This window comes from Myodes glareolus, chromosome 19, assembly GCF_982192425.1.
Source record: "Myodes glareolus chromosome 19, mMyoGla1.1, whole genome shotgun sequence".
NCBI lineage: Eukaryota > Metazoa > Chordata > Mammalia > Rodentia > Cricetidae > Myodes > Myodes glareolus.
Window position 1 is genome coordinate 2397722 of NC_142044.1, and position 25427 is coordinate 2423148.

Below are 25427 nucleotides of genomic sequence, written 5' to 3' on the forward strand. Positions count from 1 at the left end.
ATGCCTGTGTGGCTCAGCAGCCTCCGTGGCTGTCTCTTAGTGGTATAGTGAGGTGTGTTTTTGTGTCATTACCATTCCACACGCGCTCACTCTTCTGAGGAGAACACCTCAGTCTCTGCAGTCATCTGTCAGTTTTTAAGTCTAGTGTGTGTGTGTGTGTGTGTGGTTACCTGTGTGTCATGGCACACGTGTGGAGGTCAGAGGACATCTGTAGGAATTTGTTTTCTCCTTCCACCATATGGGAATTGGGGAGCAACTTAGGTCCCTAGGTTTGGTGGCAAGCACCTTTACCTGATGCCTCACTGTTCCTTTAAAAACTCTTAAAATCACCCTATTTATTTATTTGTTTGTTTGTTTGTGTGTGTGTGTCAGAGAGAGACAGAGTATTATATATATAAAAGTTTATATATATATATATATATATATATTTAAAAAGAAAACAAGCTGCGGGCTGACTGAGAAGCCATTGATAAAAGCACTGGGACTTGTTTTTACAGCATGTTCTGGCGTTTTGGGACCCTAATCTGTATGGATGCAAAGCTCCCTAGGCCTGGATGTAGGGGGGAGGCCCTTGGACTTCCCACAGGGCAGGGTTCCCTGCCCTCTCTCAAATAGGGAGGGAGCGGGAGGGGATTGGGAGGAGGGAAGGAAGTGTAAATATTTGAATGGAAAAATAATAATAATAAAAAAAGAAAACAAGCTATCTTTTTTCATTATACAAACCAGTCCAAGTTCCCACTCCCTCCCCTTCTTCCATTCCTTCCACATACCCTCCCACCCCACTCCCATCCACTCCTCAGAGAGGGTAAGGCACACTTCTTTGTGGAAGGTCCAAGGCCCTCCCTACAATATCTAGGTTGAGCAAGGCATCCATCCAAAGAAATAGGTTCCCAAAAAGCCAGTACATGCAGTAGAGATAAATCTTGGTTGCCACTGCCAGTGACTCCTCAGTCTGCCCCAGCCATGCAACTGTCAACCACATTCAGAGGGACTAATTTGGTCCTATGCTTGTTCCTTCCCAGTCCAGCTGGAGTTGGTGAGCTCCCATTAGCTCAGGTAGACCGTTCCATTTATGGTTGAGCACTCCATAGTCACTAAATGGGTACTGTTGCAGTGATGTAGATAGCACCCCCACCCCGACTCCAAAGATCGTAAGTCAAGCTTCCTAGTATTTTTGTTCTTTTTTGGACCCTCTCCTTACGCTTGGGCAGTCTCTGTGATGTGCTTTTCAGTAGTAGATTGTGAGGAAGGTGATGCTGCTTTCTTTCTAAGGCTGGGTTGTAAAAAACACTGAGGTTTCTGCCCAGATCACTTGGATGGTATACTTTGAAAACATACAGATGTCCCACCTATTGTAACAAAGGTGTCAGATACACTAGTCCAGTGTAGATTTCATGTGTTCCAGGCTTACCCACTTATTTGATGGACAGCAGCTTCATGAGAGAACCAAGTAGTTACTACATAGTACATAAAAATCATTGAGCTGTAACAATAACAAAAAAGATGATGTCTTAAACTACCAAATTTTTGGAATAGTTATACGGAAATAGTCGGCACAGATAACTTTAATTTAGACTTGTTTTTTTCCCCCTTTATTGATTTTTTTTTTTTTGTAATTTTATTAAATTATAAAAAGTTTCCATTTACGCCCCTCCTCCCAACGCCCTCCCACTCCCCCCCTCCCTCTCCTCCTCCCTCTTTGTCCCCTAGGGAAGTCAGGGTCTCCTGCCCTGTGGGAAGTCCAAGTTCCTCCCCCCTCACTCCAGGTCCAGGAAGGTGAGCATCCAAACAGACTGGATCCCAAAAATCCAGTATATGCAGAGGAAACCAGTCCCAGTGTCATTGTCAATGGCTTCTCGGAAAGACTGCAGGCCAGCCACATTCAGAAAATCCGGCCACATTCAGAGAATCTGGTTGGATCACATGCTCGTTCAGTCACGGTCCATCTGGCCTTGGTAAACTCTCATTAGATCCGACCCCTTGTATCAGTGGGTGATAGTATCCCTCGCAGTCCTTCGTCATTTTCTTCCTCCTTTTGCTCCTCTTTTGGATCTTGGGGGGCTCAGTTTGGTGCTCCAACGCGGGCCTCCATCTGTATCGTCATCCAACGCCAGATGAGGGATCTATGGTGATAAGCAAAATATTCATCAGTATGGTCACGGGCCAAGGCCGGTTCAGGCACCCCCTCCTCTGTCCAGAGAACAATCTGGGGATCTCTCCTTGGACCTGGGATCCCATATATAATCAAGTTTCCTGTAAACTCTAATATGACTCCCTTAGTTGAAATATATTCTTCCCTGATCCCACATTCATCCTTCCTCCCTTCCCCCCATCCCGGTCAACGAGCTTTCTCCATTCCTCCCCTACTCCCTTCTCTCTAACCCTCTCCCCTTCCATCAACCCCCCCCCCCATGCACCCAAGGTTACCTGGGACTCTTGACTATTTCCTACCTCCTGGCGGATAGGTAAATAATCTTCATCAGGTTCGTCTTCTTATTTAGCTTCTCTAGGATCACGAATAATAGGCTCAAAGACCTTTAATTATGGTTAGAATCCACTTATGAGTGAATACATACCGTGTTCCTCTTTTTGGGTCTGGCTTACCTCACTCAGTAAAGCGTTTTCTATGTCCATCCATTTGCATGCAAAATTCAAGATGTCATTATTTTTTACCGCTGAGTAAAACTCTAATGTGTATATGTTCCACACCTTTTTTAACCATTCTTCTATTGAGGGGCACCTAGGCTGTTTCCAGGTTCTGGCTATTACAAATAGTGCTGCTATGAACATAGTTGAACAAACGCTTTTGTAGTATGTTTGGGCATCTCTAGGGTATATTCCCAAGAGAGGAATTGCTGGGTCCTGAGGGAGGTTGACTCCCAGTTTCCTGAGAAACCTCCACACTGATTTCCAAAGTGGCTGCACAAGTTTGCATTCCCACCAACAATGGATGAGTGTTCCCCTCATTCCACATCCCCTCCAGCATAGGTTATCATTGGTGTTTTTAACTTTAGCTATTCTGACAGGTGTAAGATGGTATCTCAAAGTGGTTTTGATTTGCATTTCCCTGATCGCTAAGGAGGTTGAGCATGACCTTAAGTGTCTTCTGGCCATTCGAAGTTCATCTGTTGTGAATTCTCTGTTCAGATCAGTACCCCATTTTTTAATTGGGTTAATTAGAGTTTTAGTGTCTAGTTTCTTGAGTTCTTTGTATATTCTGGAGATCAGACCTTTGTCTGATGAGGGGTTGGTGAAGATCTTCTCCCAGTCAGAAGGCAGCCTTTTTGTCTTACTGACAGTGTCCTTTGCTTTACAGAAGCTTCTCAGTTTCAGCAGGTCCCATTTATTCATTGTTTCTCTTATTGTCTGTGCTGCTGGGGTCCTACTTAGGAAGTGGCCTCCTGTGCCTATATCTTGTAGACTACTTCCCACTTTCTCTTCTATCAGGTTCAAAGTGGACAGATTGATGTTGATGTCTTTAATCCATTTGGACTTGAGTTTTGTGCAAGGTGATAGATATGGATCTATTTTCATTCTTCTACATGTTGACATCCAGTTATGCCAGCACCATTTGTTAAAGACGCTTTCCTTCTTCCATTGTATACCTTTAGCTCCCTTGTCAAAAATTAGGTGTTCGTAGGTTTGAGGGTTAGTATCTGGGTCTTCTATTCGATTCCATAGGTCGACTTCTCTGTTCTTATGCCAATACCAAGCTGTTTTCAATACTGTAGCTCTGTAATAGAGTTTGAAGTCAGGGATAGTAATGCCTCCAGAAGTTCCTTTATTGTATAAGATTGTTTTGGCTATCCTGGGTTTTTTGTTTTTCCATATAAACTTAATTATTGTTCTCTCAAGGTCTGTGAAGAAGTTTGATGGGATTTTGATGGGGATTGCATTGAATCTGTAGATTGCTTTTGGTAGAATTGCCATTTTTACTATGTTGATTCTCCCAATCCAAGAGCAGGGGAGGTCTTTCCATTTTCTGGTATCCTCCTCAATTTCTCTTTTCAAAGGCTTAAAGTTCTTGTCAAATAGGTCTTTCACATCCTTGGTTAGAGTAACCCCAAGATATTTTATGGTGTTTGTGGCTATCGTGAAAGGTGATGTTTCTCTGATTTCCCTCTCCGTTTCTTTATCCTTTGTGTATAGGAGTGCCACTGATTTTTTGGAGTTGATCTTGTATCCTGCCACGTTACTAAAGGTGTTTATCAGCTGTAGGAGTTCTTTGGTAGAGTTTTTTGGGGTCGCTTATGTACACTATCATATCGTCTGCAAATAACGAAAGTTTCACTTCATCCTTTCCAATTCGAATCCCCTTGATCCCCTTATGTTGTCTTATTGCTATTGCTAGAACTTCAAGCACTATATTGAAGAGGGATGGAGAGAGTGGACAGCCTTGTCGTGTTCCTGATTTTAGTGGAAAGGCTTTGAGTTTCTCTCCATTCAATTTGATGTTAGCTGTCGGCTTGCTGTATATTGCTTTTATTATATTTAGGTATGATCCTTGTATCCCCAGTCTCTCCAACACCTTTATCATAAAAGGGTGTTGAATTTTGTCAAACGCTTTTTCAGCATCCAATGAAATGATCATATGATTTTTTTCTTTCCGTTTATTTATATGATGGATTACATTGATAGATTTTCGTATGTTGAACCATCCCTGCATCTCTGGGATGAAGCCTACTTGATCATAATGGATGATTTTTCTAATGTGTTCTTGGATTCGGTTTGCCAGTATTTTATTGAGAATTTTCGCATCGATGTTCATGAGTGAGATTGGCCTGTAATTCTCTTTCTTGGTTGTGTCTTTGTGTGGTTTTGGTATTAGGGTGACTGTAGCTTCATAAAAGGAGTTTGGCAGTGACTTTTCTTTTTCTATATTGTGGAATACATTAAGGAGTATAGGTATTAGCTCTTCCTGGAAGTTCTGGTAGAATTCTGCATTGAAACCATCTGGTCCTGGGCTTTTTTTGGTAGGGAGATTTTTGATAACAGCTTCTAGTTCTTCACGACTAACAGGTCTATTTAGATTGTTCACCTGGTCTTGGTTCAACTTTGGTATATGGTACTTATCTAAAAAAATGTCCATTTCTTTTACATTTTCCAACTTTGTGGCATATAAACTTTCGTAGTAAGATCTAATGATTCTCTGTATTTCCTCTGTGTCTGTGGTTATGTCCCCCTTTTCATTTCTGATCCTATTAATTTGCAAGTTCTCTCTCTGCCGTTTGATTAGTTTGGATAGGGGTTTGTCAATCTTGTTAATTTTCTCCAAGAACCAGCTTTTTGCTTCATTGATTCTTTGAATTGTTTTCTGTGTTTCTATTTTGTTGATTTCAGCCCTCAGTTTGATTATTTCCAGTCTTCTACTCCTCCTGGGTAAATCAGCTTCTTTTTTTTCTAGAGCTTTCAAGTGTGTTGTTAAGTCTCCAATGTGTGCTTTCTCTGTTTTCTTTAGGTGGGCACTTAGTGCTATGAACTTTCCTCTTAGCACTGCTTTCATTGTGTCCCATAGGTTTGAATACGTTGTGTCTTTGTTTTCATTATATTCAAGGAAGACTTTAATTTCTTTCTTTATTTCTTCCTTGACCCAGGGGTGATTTAGTAGTTGACTGTTCAACTTCCATGAGTTTGTTGGCTTCATGCGGGTACCATTGTTGTTGAATTCTAATTTTAATCCATGGTGATCTGACAAGACACAGGTGGTCACTAATATTTTTTTGTATCTGTGGAAGTTTGCTTTGTTACCAAGTATGTGGTCAATTTTCGAGAAGGTTCCATGAGCTGCAGAGAAGAAGGTATACTCTTTCCTATTTGGGTGGAGTGTTCTATAGATGTCTGTTAAGTCCATTTGATTCAGTACCTCCAGTAAATCTCTTATTTCTCTGTTAGGTTTCTGTCTGATTGACCTGTCCATTGGTGAGAGAGGAGTGTTGAAGTCTCCTACTATTAGTGTGTGTGGTTTGATGACTGCCTTGAGTTCTAGAAGAGTTTCTTTTACATATGTGGGTGCCTTTATATTAGGGGCATAGATATTCAAGATTGAGACTTCTTCCTGATGAATTGTTCCTGTTATGAGTATGAAATGTCCATCTCCATCTCTTCTGATTGATTTTAGTTTGAAGTCGATTTTGTTAGATATTAGAATGGCCACACCCGCTTGTTTCTTAGGTCCATTTGCTTGGAAAACCTTTTCCCAACCCTTTACTCTGAGTAGGTGTCTGTCTTTGTGGTTGAGGTGTGTTTCTTGTAGACAGCAGAATGTTGGATCCTGTTTTCGTATCCAATCTCTAAGTCTGTGCCTCTTTATAGGTGAGTTGAGACCATTGATATTAAGTGATATTAATGACCAGTGATCGATGACTCCGGTCATTTTTTTGGGTAGTAGCGTGTATGTGTTTTCCTTCTTTGAGTTGTGCTTGTGGAGGGTCGCTAAATGTCTGAGTTAATGTAGGCAGTGTTGGGAATGTTGGATTCCTTGGGTTGTGATTTTCCTTCTAGTATTCTCTGTAAGGCTGGATTAGTAGCTACGTATTGTTTAAATTTGTTTTTATCCTGGAATATTTTGTTTTCTCCGTTGATAGTGAACAATAGCTTGGCTGGGTAAAGTAGTCTGGGTTTGCATCCATTGTCTCTTAGTTTCTGCAGTACCTCTATCCAGGACCTTCTGGCTTTCATGGTTTCCATAGAGAAGTCTGGTGTAAGTCTGATAGGTTTACCTTTATAAGTTACTTGACCTTTTTCCTTTGCAGCTTTCAATATCCTTTCTTTAGTCTGAATGCTTTGTGTTTTGATTACTATATGACGAGGGGATGTTTTTTTCTGATCCAGTCTATTCGGTGTTCTGTATGCTTCTTGAACCTTCATAGGAATATCGTTCTTTAGGATGGGAAAGTTTTCTTCTATAATTTTGTTGAGTATATTTTCTGGACCTTTGAAATGCAATTCTTCTCCTTCTTCTACTCCTTTTATTCTTAGATTTGGTTTTTTTATTGTGTCCCACAGTTCCTGAATGTTTTGTGATGAGAATTTGTTGGATTTGCTGTTTTCTTTGGACAGAGTGTTTAATTTCTCTATGGTGTCCTCAGAGTCTGAGATTCTTTCTTCTATCTCTTGTATTCTATTGGTTAAGCTTGTTTCTGAAGTCTCTGTTCGTTTACCCAGATTTTCCATAGCCAGCCGGCCCTCGGTTTGTGATTTCTTCATTGACTCCATTTCAGTTTTCAAATCTTGAACTGTTTCTATTACCTGTTTGATTGTTTTTTCTTGGTTTCCCAGAATTTCATTTACGGATTTACTCATTTCTTCAAACTTTTTGGTATATTTCTCTTCCATTTCTTTACTCATTTCCTCAATCTTTTTGTTAAACTTATCTTCCATTTCTTTACAGCTGATTTTCACCTCCTGTTTAAGTTCCTCTATTATTTTCATAAAGAAGCGCTTAGAGTCAATTTCTTCTATTTCTTCTGGCGTAGGGTGTTCAATTCTTCTAGTTTCGAGCTCCCTGGATTCTGGCGGTGTCATGTTGCCTTTCAGGTTGTTGGAGGAATTCTTGCATTGGCGCCTGCCCATCTCTTCCACTCTGGATGAAACTCCTCAGCACTTTCTGGATAGAACTCCTCAGCACTCTCTGGGTAGGACTTCACAGCACTCTCTGGATAGAGCTCCTCAGCCCTCTCTGGGAAGAACTGCTCAGCAGGGCAACAGGGCTAGCTGGTCTTCCCAGGACTCAGGAGACAAAGGGCCCGCAGCAGTGGGGGGAGGGGAGGGGTCCCTTGGAACACCAAAGACCCTGCTGCAGATGCTGGGGGGGGGGCTGTGCTCTCTTCCTGGGCAGTGGTGAGCACCCACTCACCTCTCTGGGAAGAACTGCTCAGCAGGGCAACAGGGCTACCTGGTCTTCCCAGGACTCAGGAGACAAAGGGCCCGCAGCAGTGGGGGGAGGGGAGGGGTCCCTTGGAACACCGAAGACCCTGCCGCAGAAGCTGAGGGGGGGAGGGCTGTGCTCCCTTCCCAGACAGGCAGGCAGGCTGCCCAGGCTAGCACCCACTCACCTCTCTGGGAAGAACTGCTCAGCAGGGCAACAGGGCTAGCTGGATTTTTTTTTTTTTTTTTTTTTTAGCTCTACATTTTTCTCTGTTCCCCTCCCTAGACTTGTTTTTAAGGGAGCTGGACAGATGGCACAGCAGTTAAGGGCACTTGCTCCTCTTTTAGGGGATTTGAGTTCAGTTTCCAACAATCATGGTTGGCAGCTCACAACTCCCTGCACCTCCAGTTCCAGGGATCTGACTGCCTCTTGTGGTCCTTCTTTAACACTTACACATGTGGGGCACACATGCATATCCACACCACATGCACATGCACTCAAATATAAGTAATAAAACTAAATCTTCAGAATAATCGTTTATAAAATATATTTTTTTCATAGAAATTAAGAAGCATGATAGTCTTTTTATCCTCACCATTTGACACTTTTTGGAATGAGGTAGTTTGTGCTGAAGGACACCATGTCTTGTGAGAATTGCAATCAGAGAGATATTCTAAGATGAAGACTCCATCTATAACCAACTTGAAGCATTTAAAGCTAGAAGAAGTGTTATAGGCTCGTGAATCACATCATAGGGACACAGCAGTAATCCTATTTAATTTCAGATGGGATTTCAGACCCAAGTTAATTTCAGATATTTCCTGTTTCTATGTAGACAAAACCAGTAGAGTAAGATCTAAGATAACCTCACTTTAAAGGAATTTAAATAAGCACAAGCATTTCCTTCCTTTTTCATGTGCTCCCTCCTTTTCTCTCTGTGCAGGAGAGTGAGAGGCCAATGAAGTAGTAGTAGATAGGCTTCCGGACAGGGAGATTTGTATAGACCAGTGTCATCTGAAGATCCGTGGGATGCTCCCGATACAGGAAAGCACACATTCTTGATTACCAACTCTTTGACCTTAAGTTCAATGGAGAGCTGTGTATCAGGCGTTCAAGCTCATTTTCTACGTTGTCTTTCATGTTTTATCAACTGCCAGGTGGACTCTGAGCATTTGGGAGGAAATGCAGTTACTTACAATTATTGATGGCCTGAAGTGCTTAACAGATATTTTAAAGAGTATTAATAAGGTCAAACTCAATTAGGTCAGGGTCTTCCACATGATGGCGAGAAGACCATGCCTTTATGTTCATGTACTTCTCGAGTTAGTTTAGGCCAGTGTACTTGTGCATCATGTTTGAGAGCTCTGTGTTTTATTCGTGTTTGTAGTTTAGGAAAGGAGTTAATTTAAGGCAGTTAAATGTTGTCTAATGCATATTTTAAGCTTTATTATATTAAGAATTCCATCTTATATATAAATAGCAAAGCAGAATTTTAAATATTATACAGCTTAATGTATAACTGGTATATTAAGATAGAGTGATTATGATTTGTAATATTATAAGCATTATATCCATGATATAAATAATAATAATGAAAATCTAATTTGTAAAACTATTCACATTTTGAACTCAAATAAATTTATGTATAAATTTTATTATATTTAAAAGTAAAAACAAATTTTACTTTCCTTCAGCCATTCCAAAAAACTTAGTAAGCTCACTTTACTTTAAAAATGACACAATCCTTCAGTTATTTTGCAAAACTAGCATAATCATAAATTTCCTATCCATGATTTTTTTCCAAAAATACTAACCCATATTGTTCTCTCTGGGCCTGTTCTAAGGATGACTAATTCAGCTGCTGAGATCTCCCTTTATGTGTTTGATGGAACACTTGGCTTGCTGGAGCCCAGCTGTGTGTTTATGTGCATTGCACACCTGCAGGGTTCTGACAAATGGCTGTGCTGTGCAGAGGATACAAAATTACCCTGGCAGTGCTGCAAATAAGGACGTTTCTGTTTTGAAGTCCATATGTGTGTGTGCTTGAGATGCCAGCTGGTGTATTTATGCTGCATGCACAGATGTAAAAGTGCCGACTGATTTTATACCAAATGAAGTTTAACCTGCTTCTATGTACTTTGTGTCAAAGTTATGAAGTGGTATGAATATTCTTACATCTTAGGTCTTTCAAAGTAAAAGCTGCTATTAAAACTATGAATGCAGGACATGATGAGAATAGAGGATAGTTACATAATGAGAATGTTATCGCTTTACCATTAGGTAAATAAAGTCTTGATTTATTATAACCATTAATGATGTGTATCCTCTTTAGTGGCTAACACAAATTGGCTCCGTGTTGAATTGCATTTATGGAGACTGAAATGTGAAGGTCAAATTTATAATAGCTACTTAGTACAAAGGCTTTACTTTGTCATTTATAAAACTATTTAACTTTAAAAATTGAACTGATAGTAAGTTCTTGACAGTTTTACTACATGTATTAAATTAAATTAGATTTCAATTGTTATAAATATCAGGAATAGTATTTTCTAAGTTTCAGAATAATTTAAACCTACAATGAAAGTAAAACCAACTCTTTAATCAAATCTTTGAAAGAGGTATCAAGCAATTCTTTTAACATTTTCTCTAACCAAATGAAGAACCGAAGATTTCTTGGAAATTGATCTTCAAATTAATATTTGACAATGAGTTGCCCTGTGTCTGTTATATGACTGAGGAATTGGATGTGGATTTGAAACTATAAAGTTTATGCTTATTCCAGCCATACTTTTTAAAAAACGACTATAACTCTCCAGTTAAACAATTTTAGCATTCAGTTGGCTTCTAGTATTAACTAGATATATTTCAATTGAGCCATTTAAAAATATTAGCTTTTACTATATTTGAAATCGGCGAAATTAAACTTGTAACTATTTTATGCAGTCATTTGAATAGCATTTTAGTCAACATGTCTTCATTTTCATCATTTGGTGTGGTATGTTTTTCTGTATAGACAGGATATATATTTGATATAATTTACACATGATTTTATCTGAAATCTTACTTTAATTTCCTTCCAGCAAATGTATAAAGAGCTTGAACTTTTAACCTTAAAATTTGATTTTTGACTAAGCCAGGTTTCTCAATTCATGCTGACAGTTTGATGTGTGGTAAGTTTGTGTAATGAGGTAGAAAGATAGAATAGAAACTTCACCTCTTAGTGTCTGAGCTGAGCGATACAATGTTTCTGACAAAGCATATTATTTGTCGTATAACGCAACGTGGAATAGTTGTTTGAGCTTGGCCTGGGTATAGACGGTACGATCTTCGTCGTACGTTTTTCGACCTTTAGTTTGCTTCAGTTTTTCCACCAGAGAAGTGGAACAGCAATTCCACTTAAATATTGTTATGGATCTTTAGATAATGAACAAAGAACCTTTCTATGTTAGTGTGTGGAGCATGTGGGTTGTGGTCAGTGAGATGGAATGTTTCTTTCAGGGCAGCATTCTTAATGGTCTGAATTAATTCTTTACCGTGTGTCAGCTGGTGTGAGGGGGGAAACTATTGTTGTGCACTGCTTCCTAAAGGATATTTTCAAGAGAGAACCAAACTCCGTTTCTTGCAGTGAAAACACAGAAGCTTTTGCTACTCATTTGAGAGATTATGTTCCATATATTGTGAGGTTATTTAGTGTCAGGGCCAACTGCCTTTCGTAGGATATCACTTCAAACAGTGTTGCCGCCACGGCAGGCTGCAAGCACATGATTGAAAGCTTCTAGTTCTCAGCTCCTGCACAGATGTCTTTCAATAGCTATAGCCAGTAATTTCTTCAAATTGCTCACTTTATCAGCAGCACATGTCATCAGTCCTGAAGTGGTTGCTCAGGTCAGGCTGCAGGATCTTTAGCTTACAGATGCAGCTGCAAACAGGTGAACAGGCAGAAAGTAATTTGTGTAGCTTGGTGGCTGTCAGACGAAAGACGGGCAATCTGTGTTTAAACCAGATTGCAGGCCTGTATGGGCCAGACGAAAGGATTTCTCCAACTGCAAATAATTCCGAGGTTAACATATTTTCCTTTCTGCCATTAGGTGATTTGTTAAAATTTGAAACAATGAACTTTATAAATCTGCACAGAAATTGGAGACAAGATGAAAGAGAAAATCACTTACTAAATAGGGTCATATCTGTCCTTCCAGAAAGCACAGCTTGCATTCCTAGATGTTGTGCTCACAAATTCATTCAGGCTACAGAATAATTCTTTGATACTTATGAGATTGGAAGTCTTTAAGTTACATTAAGAATTACTGCTATTAAAATCAATGCAACCAGAACAGGACAATTTTATGAAAACATTTAATTTTAACATTGTTATAATATAAATATCAGAATTTGTTTTTGTCAGACATTGTTTAGTATTTTGTGTAAATTTTTCTAATGTATTTAAAAAGTAGTGTATGCTAGTTATATGTTTCAGAAAACTTTAATATATAAAGCTCTAAACATGAAGAAAAGACTTTCAGACAACATATATCTAAAAACTTCTTGGTTTCATTTTCTTGGCCTATTAGAACATGGGGTGGAAGGGTACTTGTTTTTTTTTTTTTTAAATAGGCATACCTTAGAAGATTGTTTCATAATAGTGTTAGTATTGAGAATAGTCCTAATCTTATCTGTAAATCTTTTTCATTTTTTTTAAATATTTTTTTTCTGTGTAACCTTGGTTGTCCTGGAACTTGCTCTGGAGACTAGGCTAGCCTTGAGCTCAGAGATTTGCCTGCCTCTGCCTCGTCCATGTTGGGATTAAAGGTGTGACCACCATTTCCATATGTGTAGAAATATTAATATTGATGAATTATCTTTTGAGACTCTCACGTCATTGTTAGGCCATTTAAGTGCAGTCTACACAAAACAGCAAAACAGTATGAAGAGAACTGGTTTATAGTTTTTGTGAGTATCTCATTATAAATTATAAAATTATATAACATGCATATATAGCGTCATGTGCACTCATACATTCATGTGATAGGTGTTTCAAATATACATGCCATGGATACACCCATTAATTAATTAATTAATTCACTCATGTCTGTGTGGCACATAGGAGGTAGAACAAGAGCTTATGCTGTTATCTCCCAGCACTCATGTGGTACTGCCTTGATTCGTAACCCTAAGTGAATGTGTGCTGATTTTTCCATTTTTGTTCTTTTATTTCAAAATTAATTTAATATTGTAATTATTATAGATAATGACTCTTTATAATATTTTAAAACACAGTTTTATGTATGAAATCTGATGCTGGTTTTTGTTTATATTATGTGACTTTGGGCAAGTTGTTAATTGTCTACTTAGTATTTTAATGATCATAATACCATTTATCTAAGTCATTGTTTATGTCATATTAAAAATCAGGTTAACTGTTTTGTCTTGCAAACGTTTCCACTATGTGCAAATGGAAAAATCCTATACAAGGCCCCTATTCTGGAGTCTCTGGGTCTGCAGCCTTGATGCTAATCTCCCCTCTATTCCTACCTTTACCCCCTTTGTGTAAGTAAGATTGTCAATGTACCAGATATGTGTGCCTGTGTGTGTCCATGTCCATGTCTGTCTATGCAGGTGTTTTCCTGTTGTGCAGACAGATCCAGAAAGAGGACATTGGTTGTTGTCCCCTGTTGCTTTCTACCTTGTTTGTTCAGACAGGGTTTCTCATAAAACCTGACATTTGCCTTTTTTTTATTTTTTATTTTTATTTATTTTTTTTATTTTCTAGTCTGGCTGGCCCGAGAGTTCCTGAGATCAGCCTGTGTCTGTTCCCAATGCTGAGATTACAGATACACATGGTCTGGGTGACTGGCCAGAGAGTTCCTGAGATCAGCCTGTGTCTGTTCCCAGTGCTGAGATTACAGATACACATGGTCTGGGTGGCAGGGAAACTACAGTGCAGTCTCTGTCTACAACAATCCTTGCATTTTTTTTACTGGAGATTCAAACTTTGTGTTTCCTGCTCAAAGAGCAAGTGTCGTTACTTAGAGACCCTTCTCCTCATCCTTTAGAAACTGATCTCCACAGTCACCATAGCCACCACCATCTAGCAGGCTCATGTCGACTCAGGACAGAGTGTGACCCATAAGTCACACCCAGCCTAGCACCTATTTCTGACTGTAGCGAAAGCAATCATTATTATTTAGTTTTTGACTCAGTTATGTTCTTTGTCTACTTTGTGTAACAATAGTAGAACTGAAGAAGTATAACAGAAATTCTACATATTGCAAATACTAAAATACATTATCTTTAGCCTACTAGAAAAAAAAATTTGCTCAGTGTAGACTGAGCTCTTTTTAAGCAAAGCTTCACTTAATTCTGGATTTCATGTTTTGTGGTTTTGATATGTTCTTTTGTGTCCCTGATTCATATTGATGAATATGCTAGATTTTTCCTGTTTTATTTCATGCCTAATAAATTATACCTATTTAAGATGTGCGTTATGTTTGTAACTATGAATTTTTCAGCACATGTTGTATGTGTTTTGCCAATAGTTGTTTAGTGCTGCTGCTGGTTCCTTCTGGGGCACCTGCTGTGGGTGGTGTGGAGCCTTTGCCTGACTCATACTTCTGTTGATTTTCTCTCTAATATTTTAAAATAGATGTGGTAGTATTCCAAAGTTATCATTTATAACTATGAAGCATCTATTATTTCTCTTTCTGTAATTCCCTTCAGTCTTTTTTAGTGTTGTTAATTTTTAGGTTTGTTTGAGCTGTAGAGCAGCTTTTCATTTTCACCATTGTTAGACGTAAAGTAGCCTTCATTTCTTAATTTAACGAGTGTTGTGAATGACTGAGATACTGCTGCTTGGAAATTTCTTGGGGAGTCTGGTCTATGGGATTGCTTCCATTTGAATGAGCAGCAAGCTCCCTGTGTCCAGGCTCTTCATGGGTCAGCACAGCTGAGTTCTGCTACATTTCCACTGCAGGGTTTTCACGTTCTAGGTGGGTCCAGAGATGGACAGGGGCTCTCCCAGGCTGGCTCTCTGGTTCTGTTCTGAAGGAAGGCTGTTTATAGCTGCTTCTCCACTAGAGCCTTGCACAGTCTAAGCATTGCTCTGTCTCAGCATTGTAGTTCAAATATATTTATCATACATACCTACATTATGTATTTATCAAGAGAACAGTATCTCCATAATACATTTTTTAATTTGACATCCTAGTAAATCTGTTTTATAGGGCAGTGCAAAAAGTCCTTAGTCTGAAGGGCTAATCAGACTCTTTTCATGTAGTGGTAATGTGCTTCCACGGACCCTTCAGCACCAGTTGTGCAGGATGAAGAAGTTGGAAGTGTTCTACAAACATTTCCTATTATCTAGTGGACAGCAGTGAGTGCCTGCTTGTCCAGGGCAAACAATGCATGGTAGCATTGCATAGTGCGTGCAGTTTTTCTGACTTGCTTAAACGTTTTCAGGGATGCAGTAAAATTTTGTACTTTTTTTCTTAGGAGGGAATGCAACTTTATGAAGCATCTTTTATGGATACACACAAGTACTTGGAAAAAAAATACACGTATTGTCTTGTTTTTCAAGACAGGTTTTTCTGTGTAGTCCTGGCAGTCCTGGAACTCACTCTGTAGACCAGGGTAGTCTCAAACTCAGAGATCAGCCTGCTTTGTCCTTTGAATGCTGGGATTAAAGGTGTGTGCCACCACCACCTGGTTGAAAATGTTTTTGAAGACTAGTGTTTCTTTGTTAGCTTAACCCAGTCTCTAGAAACTGTATTTTACAGTGTTATGTTTGGGCTAATGATGGGAGTTAGCATACATTTTCAGCATAAGCACTGGGGTAAAACTATATAACCCACAAAGATTTGTAGGCCATACCTGTGCATTAAATCTCCTTTATTTTTCTTCTCTGATACTTTGATTTCCTCAGAGAGAATATGCATCTATTGTTTAAGTGTTGAACATTTCAATTTCACAAAGAAATGTTCTTGTGTATGAACTAAAAGTTAAGAAGATACTAAATTGGTGTATTTTATAATTGTTATGACGATTAGTTTTGTTTTTCTTTTTTTTTAATTTATTTTTTTTCCATTCAAAAATTTACAATTCCTCCCCTCCTCCTATTCCCCTTCTACTCCCAGACTCACCCTTCTCCCTCCTCCTCCCTGCTTGAGAGAGGACAGGGAACCAAGCCCTGTGGAAAGTCCAAGGCCCAACCCTCTCCATCCAGGACTAGGAAGTTTTGCATCCAAATAGAATAGGGTCCCAAAAAGTCAGTAGAAACAAGTCCCAGTGCTTTTATCAATGGCTTCTAAGTCAGCCCCCCTTGTGAGCCATAATCAGAGAGTCCGGTTTGATTGCATGCTCATTCAGTCCAGGTCCAGCTGGATTTGGTGAGCTCCCATTAGAACAGGCACACTGTCTCAGTGGGTGGACCAACCCCTTGCGGTCCTAACTTCCTTGCTTGTCTTCTCCCTTCTTCTGCTCTTCAACTGGACCTTGGGAGCTCAGTCCCTTGCTCTGATGAGGGTCTCTGTCTCTATCTCCATCCATCGCCGGACAAAAAAAAAGAAATATCACAAAAATTGTGATATTTGAGATATTCATCAGTATGATAGTGGGGCAAGGCCAGTTTAGGCACCCTCTCCTCTGCTGCCCAAGGACCTAGCTGGGTACATCCCCGTGGACACCTGGGATCCGCTCTAGAGCCAAGTCTCTTGCCAACCCTAAAATGGCTCCCTTAATGGAGATATCTTCTTCCCTGCTCCTATATCTGCTTTTCCTCCATCTCCACCCTCCCACTCCCCAAGCTCTCTCCAGTCTTTCCTTTCTCCATTCTCTCTCCACCTCTTCCCTTCCCCCAACCCTACCCTTACCCCTACTCCCATCCCCATGCTCCCAACTTTTGCCTGGCAATCTTGTTTGCTTCCAATTTCCAGGAGGATCTATATATGTTTTTCTTTGGGTTCACCTTGTTATTTGGCTTCTCTAGGCTTGCGAACTATAGGTTTAATGTCCTTTGTTTATGACTAGAGTCCACTAATGAGTGAGTACATACCATATTCATCTTTTTGGGTCTGGGTTATCTCACTCAGGATAGTGTTTTCTGTTTGCATCCATTTGCATGCAAAATTCAAGATGTCATTATTTTTTAACGCTGAGTAGTACTCTAATGTGCATATATTCTACACTTTATCATTTCTTCCATTGAGGGGCATCTAGGTTGTGTCCAGGTTCTGGCTATTACAAATAATGCTTCTATGAACATAGCCAAGACAGCATTTCTCTGTAGTTTTCAAGCCTGTCCTGGAACTAGTTGTATAGACCAGGCTGGCCTTGACCTCACAAAGATCTGCCTGCCTCTGCCTCCCAAGTGCTTGGATTAAAGGCATACACCATCACCGCTCAGCCAGTTGTTTTAATTTTTAAACCTTTGAAGGAGTGGGTTTTTAAAAAGTCTGTCATTGATACAGCTTCGTTACTCTCTCTCCCCCTCCCTTCGTCCTCCCTCTCCCCTTGCTCCTCCCTCCTTGTTACTTGTGTTAATTGTTTCTGATCTCAGTCTGCTTCCTGTCTCTTCCTGGACTTCCTTACAAATCATATGAAAGGAATCAAAAGTGTGACTCTGGAGATTTAAAAGCTTTTATTGCTGTACAATAGTCTAGGATACAGTTAAACCACAGTTTTGGGTTATTATGAGCAAGTTATGTTCAGAACATAATCTTTCTCTTCTCTTTGGTTAATATTCAAGAGTCCTATTTATAAGTGCCATGGTAGCTATATATTTAGTTTTTGAAGAAATTATCCAGGTGCTTTAAGTAATTTCTATACCAGTTTGTACTTTCTACACAGCACGTGACTACATGTCTGCACATCTTCATCAGCATGTGTTCTCGTCTAGATGACTGGATAGTTGTCCAGTGTTATTGTTCTTGTGCTTGCTTTTTACCTTAATGCAATGCAATGATAATACATATCTTTTTATTCCCAAGGCTTTTACACATGTATGCAGTGAAATATGAATATATCAAATTCCTATTATCACCTTCATCCTCTGCTTTTATCCTAACCCTCTATCTTTCTATCTTTATGTCTCTGTTCTCTGTTTATAAATCTCCCTAGTGGAATGTCTGTTCTTATTTTAGACTATTTTTATCTTATTTGTGTATTTAGAGGAGTTCTTACATATTTTAGATATGTTGGCTTTTTGTTGGATATATAGTTTTCTCTTCTCATACTCATATGTCAGGTCCATTTATGTATGTATGTATGTATGTATGTAAAGAATTCTTTGCCTACTTCTAGGTCACAAAGATTATTTTGCTGCTGTAAATTTTAAAGGAATTGTATGTGTTTAATTTTCTTCCACTTGTGAAATTTTTCTTTCTATTACTGAGTTGGATCACTAACTCTAAATGATTGAGCTGCTCTTACACCTTTGCCTGTTAGGGTTCTGTTCCCTCCCCTCATTTAAACGTTGTCTTTACCCTGTTTGCACGGGCTGACGAGGACTGATTCTTTTCCTTACAGATAGATCTACTGCTGGTAACTTCCCTTTTCATACCACAAAACCCCAAAGAATAGACAATAAAAGTAGACAAATGGTATTTCTCCAAATAAAAATAACTCAGAGAATCTCCACCAGAATTTATGGAGTATCATTCAGCACAAAGAGCGATGAAGTGCTGATGATCACAAGATCTTGTTAAGTTAAAGAACTCAGCAAGTTAGGTGGTGGCTACAGGGGGAGGGGAGAGTTGGAGATGTAGTAATAGATCAACAAAGTTACAGCTAGACAGGCTTCTGTACATTCTCTTTGGAGAAGTGTTTTCAGGTCCCTGTTCACCCCCAATTTTGAAACAGGGTCTTGATGTGTAGAGCTAGCTGACCTGGAATTTGCTATGTGTATGAGCTTGGCCTTGAACTTGAGACTGTCTGTGCTTTTGTCTCTGTCTCCTGAGTGCTGGGATTACAGGTGTGGCCTTTCCCCCATTCTGAATCATGGGCTTTTGTTTGTCTAACACTTCATGTCTGCAGCCTGCTTCTCTGTTGGCTGTGTTCAGCTAACTTTCTCTACTCTTACATAGTCCAGGACCTCAAGGTGGGATTAGTGTCATTCACTGTGTCCTGGATCTTTGTGTATCAATCACAGTCAAGACAACTGCCCCCATCCCTAGAACCGTCCACAAGCCAATCTGACCTAGACAATTGATTGCTCATAATGCTTCTCTCTTTGGGTGATTCTGGGCCATAGCACATTTTTCTATGCTATGTGATAATTTGTCTGGGTATAGATTTTTAGATTGAGGTTTATTTTTCTATAGTGTTTCAAAGCATTGCTTTATTTTCTCCTTGCTCTCAGCAAGTTGTTCAGACGTTTGGTGGCATTTTTCTTTAGCTTTGTGTCCGTTGCCTATCTTTGTTATGTGTCTAGGGTTGTCTTTGTTTGGTGTTATTTTAGAAGGCTTTGAAGAGCTTCTATGTTAACACTGGTTACTAGCTGGCATAAATATATGTATGCATTTTTTATGTGATGATGTTCTACTTATGTTTGCAGTTTTGGTAAATATTCATAAATTATTTCTTAGATGATTTTTCTCCTATTCTTACCAGTATTGAGGATTGAACTTAGGGTCCTGTATTAGTCAGGGTTCTCTAGAGTCTCAAAGCTTTTGGAATGAAGATCTCTCTCTGTCTTTGTCTATATACATACATACATGCATACACACACACACACACACACACACACACACACACACACACACACATACACGAAATTTATTGGAATGACTTACAGACTGCAGTCCAGTCCAACTAATCCAACAATACTTACCTGTGAATGGAAAATCCAAGAATCTAGTAGTTGCACTGTTCTACAAGATTGGGTGTCTCAGCTGGTGTTTCATATATGCTGGAATCCTGAAAAAGTAGGCTCCAGTACTAGTGAAGGAATGGGTGTGCTGGAAAGGTGAGGGCAAACAGGCAAAGAAGTAGTAAACTTGTCTTAGGGTTTCTATTGCTGTGAAGAGATGCCATGACCACAGCAACTCAGGCAAAGTAATTAATTGGGCTGGCTTACAATTTGAGAGGTTAATCCATTATCATCATGGTGGGACATGGTGGCGTGCAGGCAAACATGATGATGGAGAAGGAGCTGAGAGTTCTACGATTCACAGACATCAGGAAGTATACTGTGTCCTATACTGGGCATAGCTTGAGCATATGAGACCTCAAACCTGCCCACAAAGTGACACACTTCCTGCAGTAAGACCATACCTATGACAACAAAGCCACACTTCCTACTAGCGCCCCTCCCTACAGGCCAAGCATTCAAACACAAGTCTATGGGAGCCATATCTATTCAAACTGTTATCACAGGCCCCATATGTATGGCAAGCAGGAGCTCTACCAATTAGCTATCATTGTAGAACTCTCCTTTCTATGTAACATGCACCATCTTTATTAGAACAGCTGTGACCACTTGCAAGACACACCTCTGTAGGATTCATATACTTTTAAACAGTTGGTGTGAGTTAATCATCTATAAGTTTGGAGAAACTCTGGAGAGTGTTAGTTCTATGCCCCTCTCTTCAGCTGCGATAGTGTTTGGATCAAGGTAAATTATGTTCTGATTATGACATCTTGCAAGCATAGTAGTATTGTATAAATGGAAGAGCTCAACATCTTGCATGTGTATTGTGCATGTATGTGTGTGCTGTACTTATATGTCCTTATATGTGGAGGTCAGAAGAGGATATCACATGCCATACTTCACTTTCCACTCTTTTCCTTTGACATAGAATTTCTCACTGAACCTGAAGGTAGGTTTGGACCCAGAAAGTTTCAGAGGTTCTCCCTTCTCCAAATCTCAGTGTTGGGATGAACCTGTGGGCACACCCAGCTTTTAACTTTGGTTCTTAAGCTTGTATAGTTGACTCTTTATCCAGTGACCCATCTCTCCATCCCAATCATCCTTTCTAATAAGGAAATCTATGGTTCAATTTTTTTCTCTTTCTGATTCATTTTTGTCAAATCTGTAGTTCTCCAAGCCTTTGTTTTCATAAGTGTATAATGGGAATAGTAATAGCCTTCTTATTTTTTTGTGTCATGAATAAATAAGTCAAATTTAATGTTCAGTCAGTGTAAGATGTTTTAATAACTATAGTGCTATCATTATGATTATTTAAGTTTTTCTGATGTTTAATTTTTTTGAGTATTATTTAAGCATTTCCTGTCATGGCATCTGAAATCTGAGAAATACATAACGTTTGGGTACCACTTTGTTGTCTTCATACACTTTTTATTTATGGGACAGAGTTCAACTCAGCTTCTGTTCTGAGGATGCATACTATAGTTTATACACATGCTAAAGATCGCAAAGTAGCAATTAATTGATTCATAGTTATATAATTACTGTCATAAATTGTCTACCGCTGCGGTAAACACCATGACTAAAAGCACCTTGGGATGGAAAGTGCTTATTTTGCTTATTCTTCCTGGTGATAGTCCATCACTGAGAGAAGTCATAGTAAGAACTCAAGGAGAACAGGCACTTGGAGGCAGGAACTATTACAGAGGTCATGGTTCACTTCCTTACTTCTCAGGACTTGCTCAGCCTGCATTCTTACAGTATTCAGGATCAAGCCCAGGAGTGGCTGGCTCCATTTATTACTTCAAGATAATACCTCACGGACTTATAGGCAAATCTTAATGGAGGCATATTCTGAATTAACCTTCTTTCTTCTTAGATGACTCTAGTTTGTGTCAAGTTGACAAAAAAGTCAACCAGGACAATGACTAACGTGAAGAGTAGAACATTAAGAGTTCACATTTAGAAATGAGGGTTAGTATTCGATGTTTTTCTAACGTGCTGTCCTCTCAATCATTTGAGAATCATTTAGCATGGTAATTCCTGACCATTGCTCAGGAAGACTTTCATATTCTTTTGTCATATTAGTATTAGTGAATAGTAAGTACTCACAGACACACTATAATTAAACATGAGATGGCTGCAGAGTTGGCTCAGAGGTTAAGAGCACTGACTATTCTTCCAGAGGTTCAGAGTTCAATTCTCAGCAACCACATAGTAGCTTACAACCATCTGTAATGAGATCCATAATGAGATCTGTATGCCTACACACCAGAACACTGTATATATGATAGATAAATAAATATTAAAAAATAATTGGACATGAGATTTTAGAAGAAATTTTAATATGACATAAAAAGTTTATTTTTAAAATCATGTAGAATTAAAGAATCTTTAAATATGAAGGATAATACTTTATGTTTTATTAAACTTTGAGGTGAGGAATAGAAGAAAAATAGTATTCCTGGCTATTTATGAATTACTCAAAATGAGTGGTAGAAAGACAAAATTATTCTGTAATATTTTGACATTTTTGGCATACAAAATTATTCTGTATTGTAAATGACATTGTTCAGTGCTTTGGTTCTTTCGTATATAGCCTTTCATGCATGGTGCAAAATTTTGTTCGCACCTCTTATTCACGATATTCCTATCCATACAATGAGGGTAGTAACATTTATATCATAATCTTTTGTGAAAATTGAATTCATTTGTATGTATAACATGATGCAAGTCTTCAGTAATGTTGACTGATTGCAGATTTTCCTATGAAATTTAGTTTTCACCTCCAACCTATGAGGTTTCACCTCAGCCTATGGGACTTTACCCCAACAATGAGGATAGCAATGTCTGTATTAGGGTCTTCTGTGGAGACTGACTTGTTTATATAGTGAGTTCCGAGTAAATGTTAATTCATGAGAGATGATCCCTCACCTTTATCTCTTCTCCCCATGTCTTCATCAGTATTATATTCTCTAGGGTTCTCTGCTTGTATGGTCCTCCCCACCGCTTTATGATAAAACCAGGGTTGACCATTAACATTAAAGTTTCTCAGCTTCTATATTAATAACAGTCTTCCAGTAGAGAGATTAATATCTACTTTTTGATTAAACCCCTCTGCCTTTCTTCTAAGAAATTGCGTTCTAGCTTACAGACTCTCTTGTCCTGCTCTAGTTTCAGCTCCTCACTCAGGCAGGTTTCTCTGTAAATATCTGTGCCAAAATAAGTTAAACTTGTTTTAAAATATGAAATTTATTGTGTTTTCTAAAACTGAACATGATCTTCAAACTTCCTCTTGAGTTTTATATAATAATTTATCCGTTTAGTTTCATGTCTTGAGTCCTACTAATCAAGATCTGTTTGTAAGTATCGTTATGAGAGTTCAGCCCTTTTATTTTAAAATTGCATCCTTTTACCTTTTAAATACTGAACTCTGAAACCTAACACACATACTGTAAGAATATCTGAGGTAGATAATTAAAGTATAATTAACTTTAAATGCCTTGGTGAAGGAATATAAAAATTATTTAAATTCAATCAGCTAGTACATTTGCAGTTCTCTTTTATTAGGTGTGAAAGCTAAGAATCCCCTGCCAACTCTTGAGGGCTCAATCCAGAATGTTGAGCTGAAGTACTGCAGCACATCATTGGTCAGATGTGCCTCTGGGACTGTGGGATCCATAAAAATCTGTGCCAAAGCCCCAGGTATGTGCAGCTGTGCTGTGTAAAACTTTATTGCCTCTGTAGGAGAATCGGCCTCACCTTTTACAAGGAGCATTTGCTGAAACAAGAATTTACTCATTGTTCCTGGGAATCAGAGCTTTCCATTGTTTTATTTGTACTTAATATTTTAAACAGTTCAGGGATGATACTTACCAATTACTTTGGATTTAAGGTGAAGAACTTTGCATAGTTTTAATAGTAGCTATGAGGAACATATTAAAAGAATATTCATTGTTACAGTTTTAACAGAAATGTGAAATGATAATGTATGATAATTAAATATTGAATGAAAATGTTAGCAGAGTGGGTTTAAACACATCTTGATTTTAGAAAAGTTAGTTTATAGTTGTGTTCCTGTCTTCAGTGTTTTGTTTTGTAATGTTCTCTGTAAGCTATTTGCAGTTCTTTTTAGCAACCTTAAATTCTATTATATCATAGTACGTATTTTGCTGAAGTGTGTCTCTATCATTTCATTTTATAAACTGTTCTGAACATGCTCTACATTTATTAGCAAAGCGTCAAAACTTAGTTTAACAGCCAAAATAGCTTTATCAGTCACCCTTTAGATTATTAACTAGATAGACAGTTAAAGTGACAACTATTGATTAATCATTGTTGTAGTGATATAGTTTAAAATCAGTCATCTCCAAACTAGTATATTTTACATAAATACTATTTTTAATTTTTTTTTCAATCAATATTCTGTTCAGGCGACAGTGGAAAAGAAAAGTTGATTCCTTTGCTTCAGGGCCCTTCTGACACTCGAGACCTTCACAGTACCAAGTGGCTCAATGAAAGCAGAAAGCCGGAGTCACTCCTAGCCCCAGATCTGATCGCGTTCACCACCCAGGTTCCTCAGCACATGGATGACTGCCACCTTTCCGGTACGTGCAGCCTACCAGGCTTCCTGCATTTGCTCTTTAATTTTTACCAATGTCTTTAAATGTGTACCTTTATGTCAATTTATGTTTGCTGGGATATACTCTGAGGTTACTTTTTTCTAAAATTTTGTTTCTTTCATATGAGTATTGATAAATTAAGTGTTTATGAATTATGATTTTATGAGGAATTCAAACTCCATGTGTATCTTGCAACCAAAGGATTGTCTGTGTGTGTGTGTGTGTGTGTGTGTTTTAGTTTTCAACTTTTTCTGTAAGGCAGATTTTCTAATGCTGCAGTGCTTTGGCTGTGACCCACAGTTTACCATATTAAAATGGCACATTTGGGCCACTCATAGCTTTTTTTCAAAGTAAAAGACTTCGATACTAAAATTAAAAAAAAAAAACTAAAAAAAATATACCAACTCAGGAGATGTGATTTCTTTTCTTAGATTGTGTTTTTATTGTTTTGCATTAACATCTATCAGAATCTTAGCTGTCTTGTTGAGAGTCAGTATCATAAGTTTGAATGGGGGCCAGGAAAGAAAAATGAGAAGACAATGTCGGAATTAGCCATGTGTACAATGATGTGCTTGGTAAACCCACGATAACTATTGGTGCTAGAAATGAGGGGTCCTTCAAAGATTTCAGTGAGCTTTCAGATGGTGCAGAAGAGGGGAGCTCTGTTGACATCATATGGGAAATACAAAAGGAAGCATATGCTAATACATCCAACACAGAAATTTGAAAAGATTTATAATTGGCCAGACAATAAGTATGTGTAGACAGAGACTAAGGAAACAAATGGTTACAGATTCAGGACTGTCATAGAGATGTGAAATTAAGTTTTGTTACGGTGTATATGCAGCTGAGTCATTAGCCACATTCTAAACTGGAAATTAGTAGTTCGAAAAACTAGCTTAAAATGCCTTACCACGATACTGGCAAAGAGAAGATTTCAGAAAGAAGGAGTTATTTACAAAGCAGCATGTTCGCAGCACACAGCCAGATGCCCAGACCCATGAACAGCATAGAAGACCCAATGATGATCCCATACAACTAAAGCAGTCTATATTTTGCGAAAGGTATCTAAAACATGCTCCAG

At 38.6% G+C, this 25427-nt stretch overlaps 1 protein-coding gene across 4 annotated transcripts in view; it reads left to right on the plus strand.

The window, feature by feature from the left end:
• Positions 1–25427, plus strand: part of Vps13b (vacuolar protein sorting 13 homolog B) — a 513205-nt gene that overhangs the window by 108511 nt on the left and 379267 nt on the right. For all 4 annotated transcript variants that reach the window (XM_085679117.2, XM_085679115.2, XM_085679119.2 and 1 more), the window contains exons 18-19: positions 23292–23426; positions 24155–24328. In XM_085679117.2, the coding sequence (XP_085535243.2) occupies positions 23292–23426; positions 24155–24328 (309 nt within the window). The remainder of the gene's footprint in view (positions 1–23291; positions 23427–24154; positions 24329–25427) is intronic.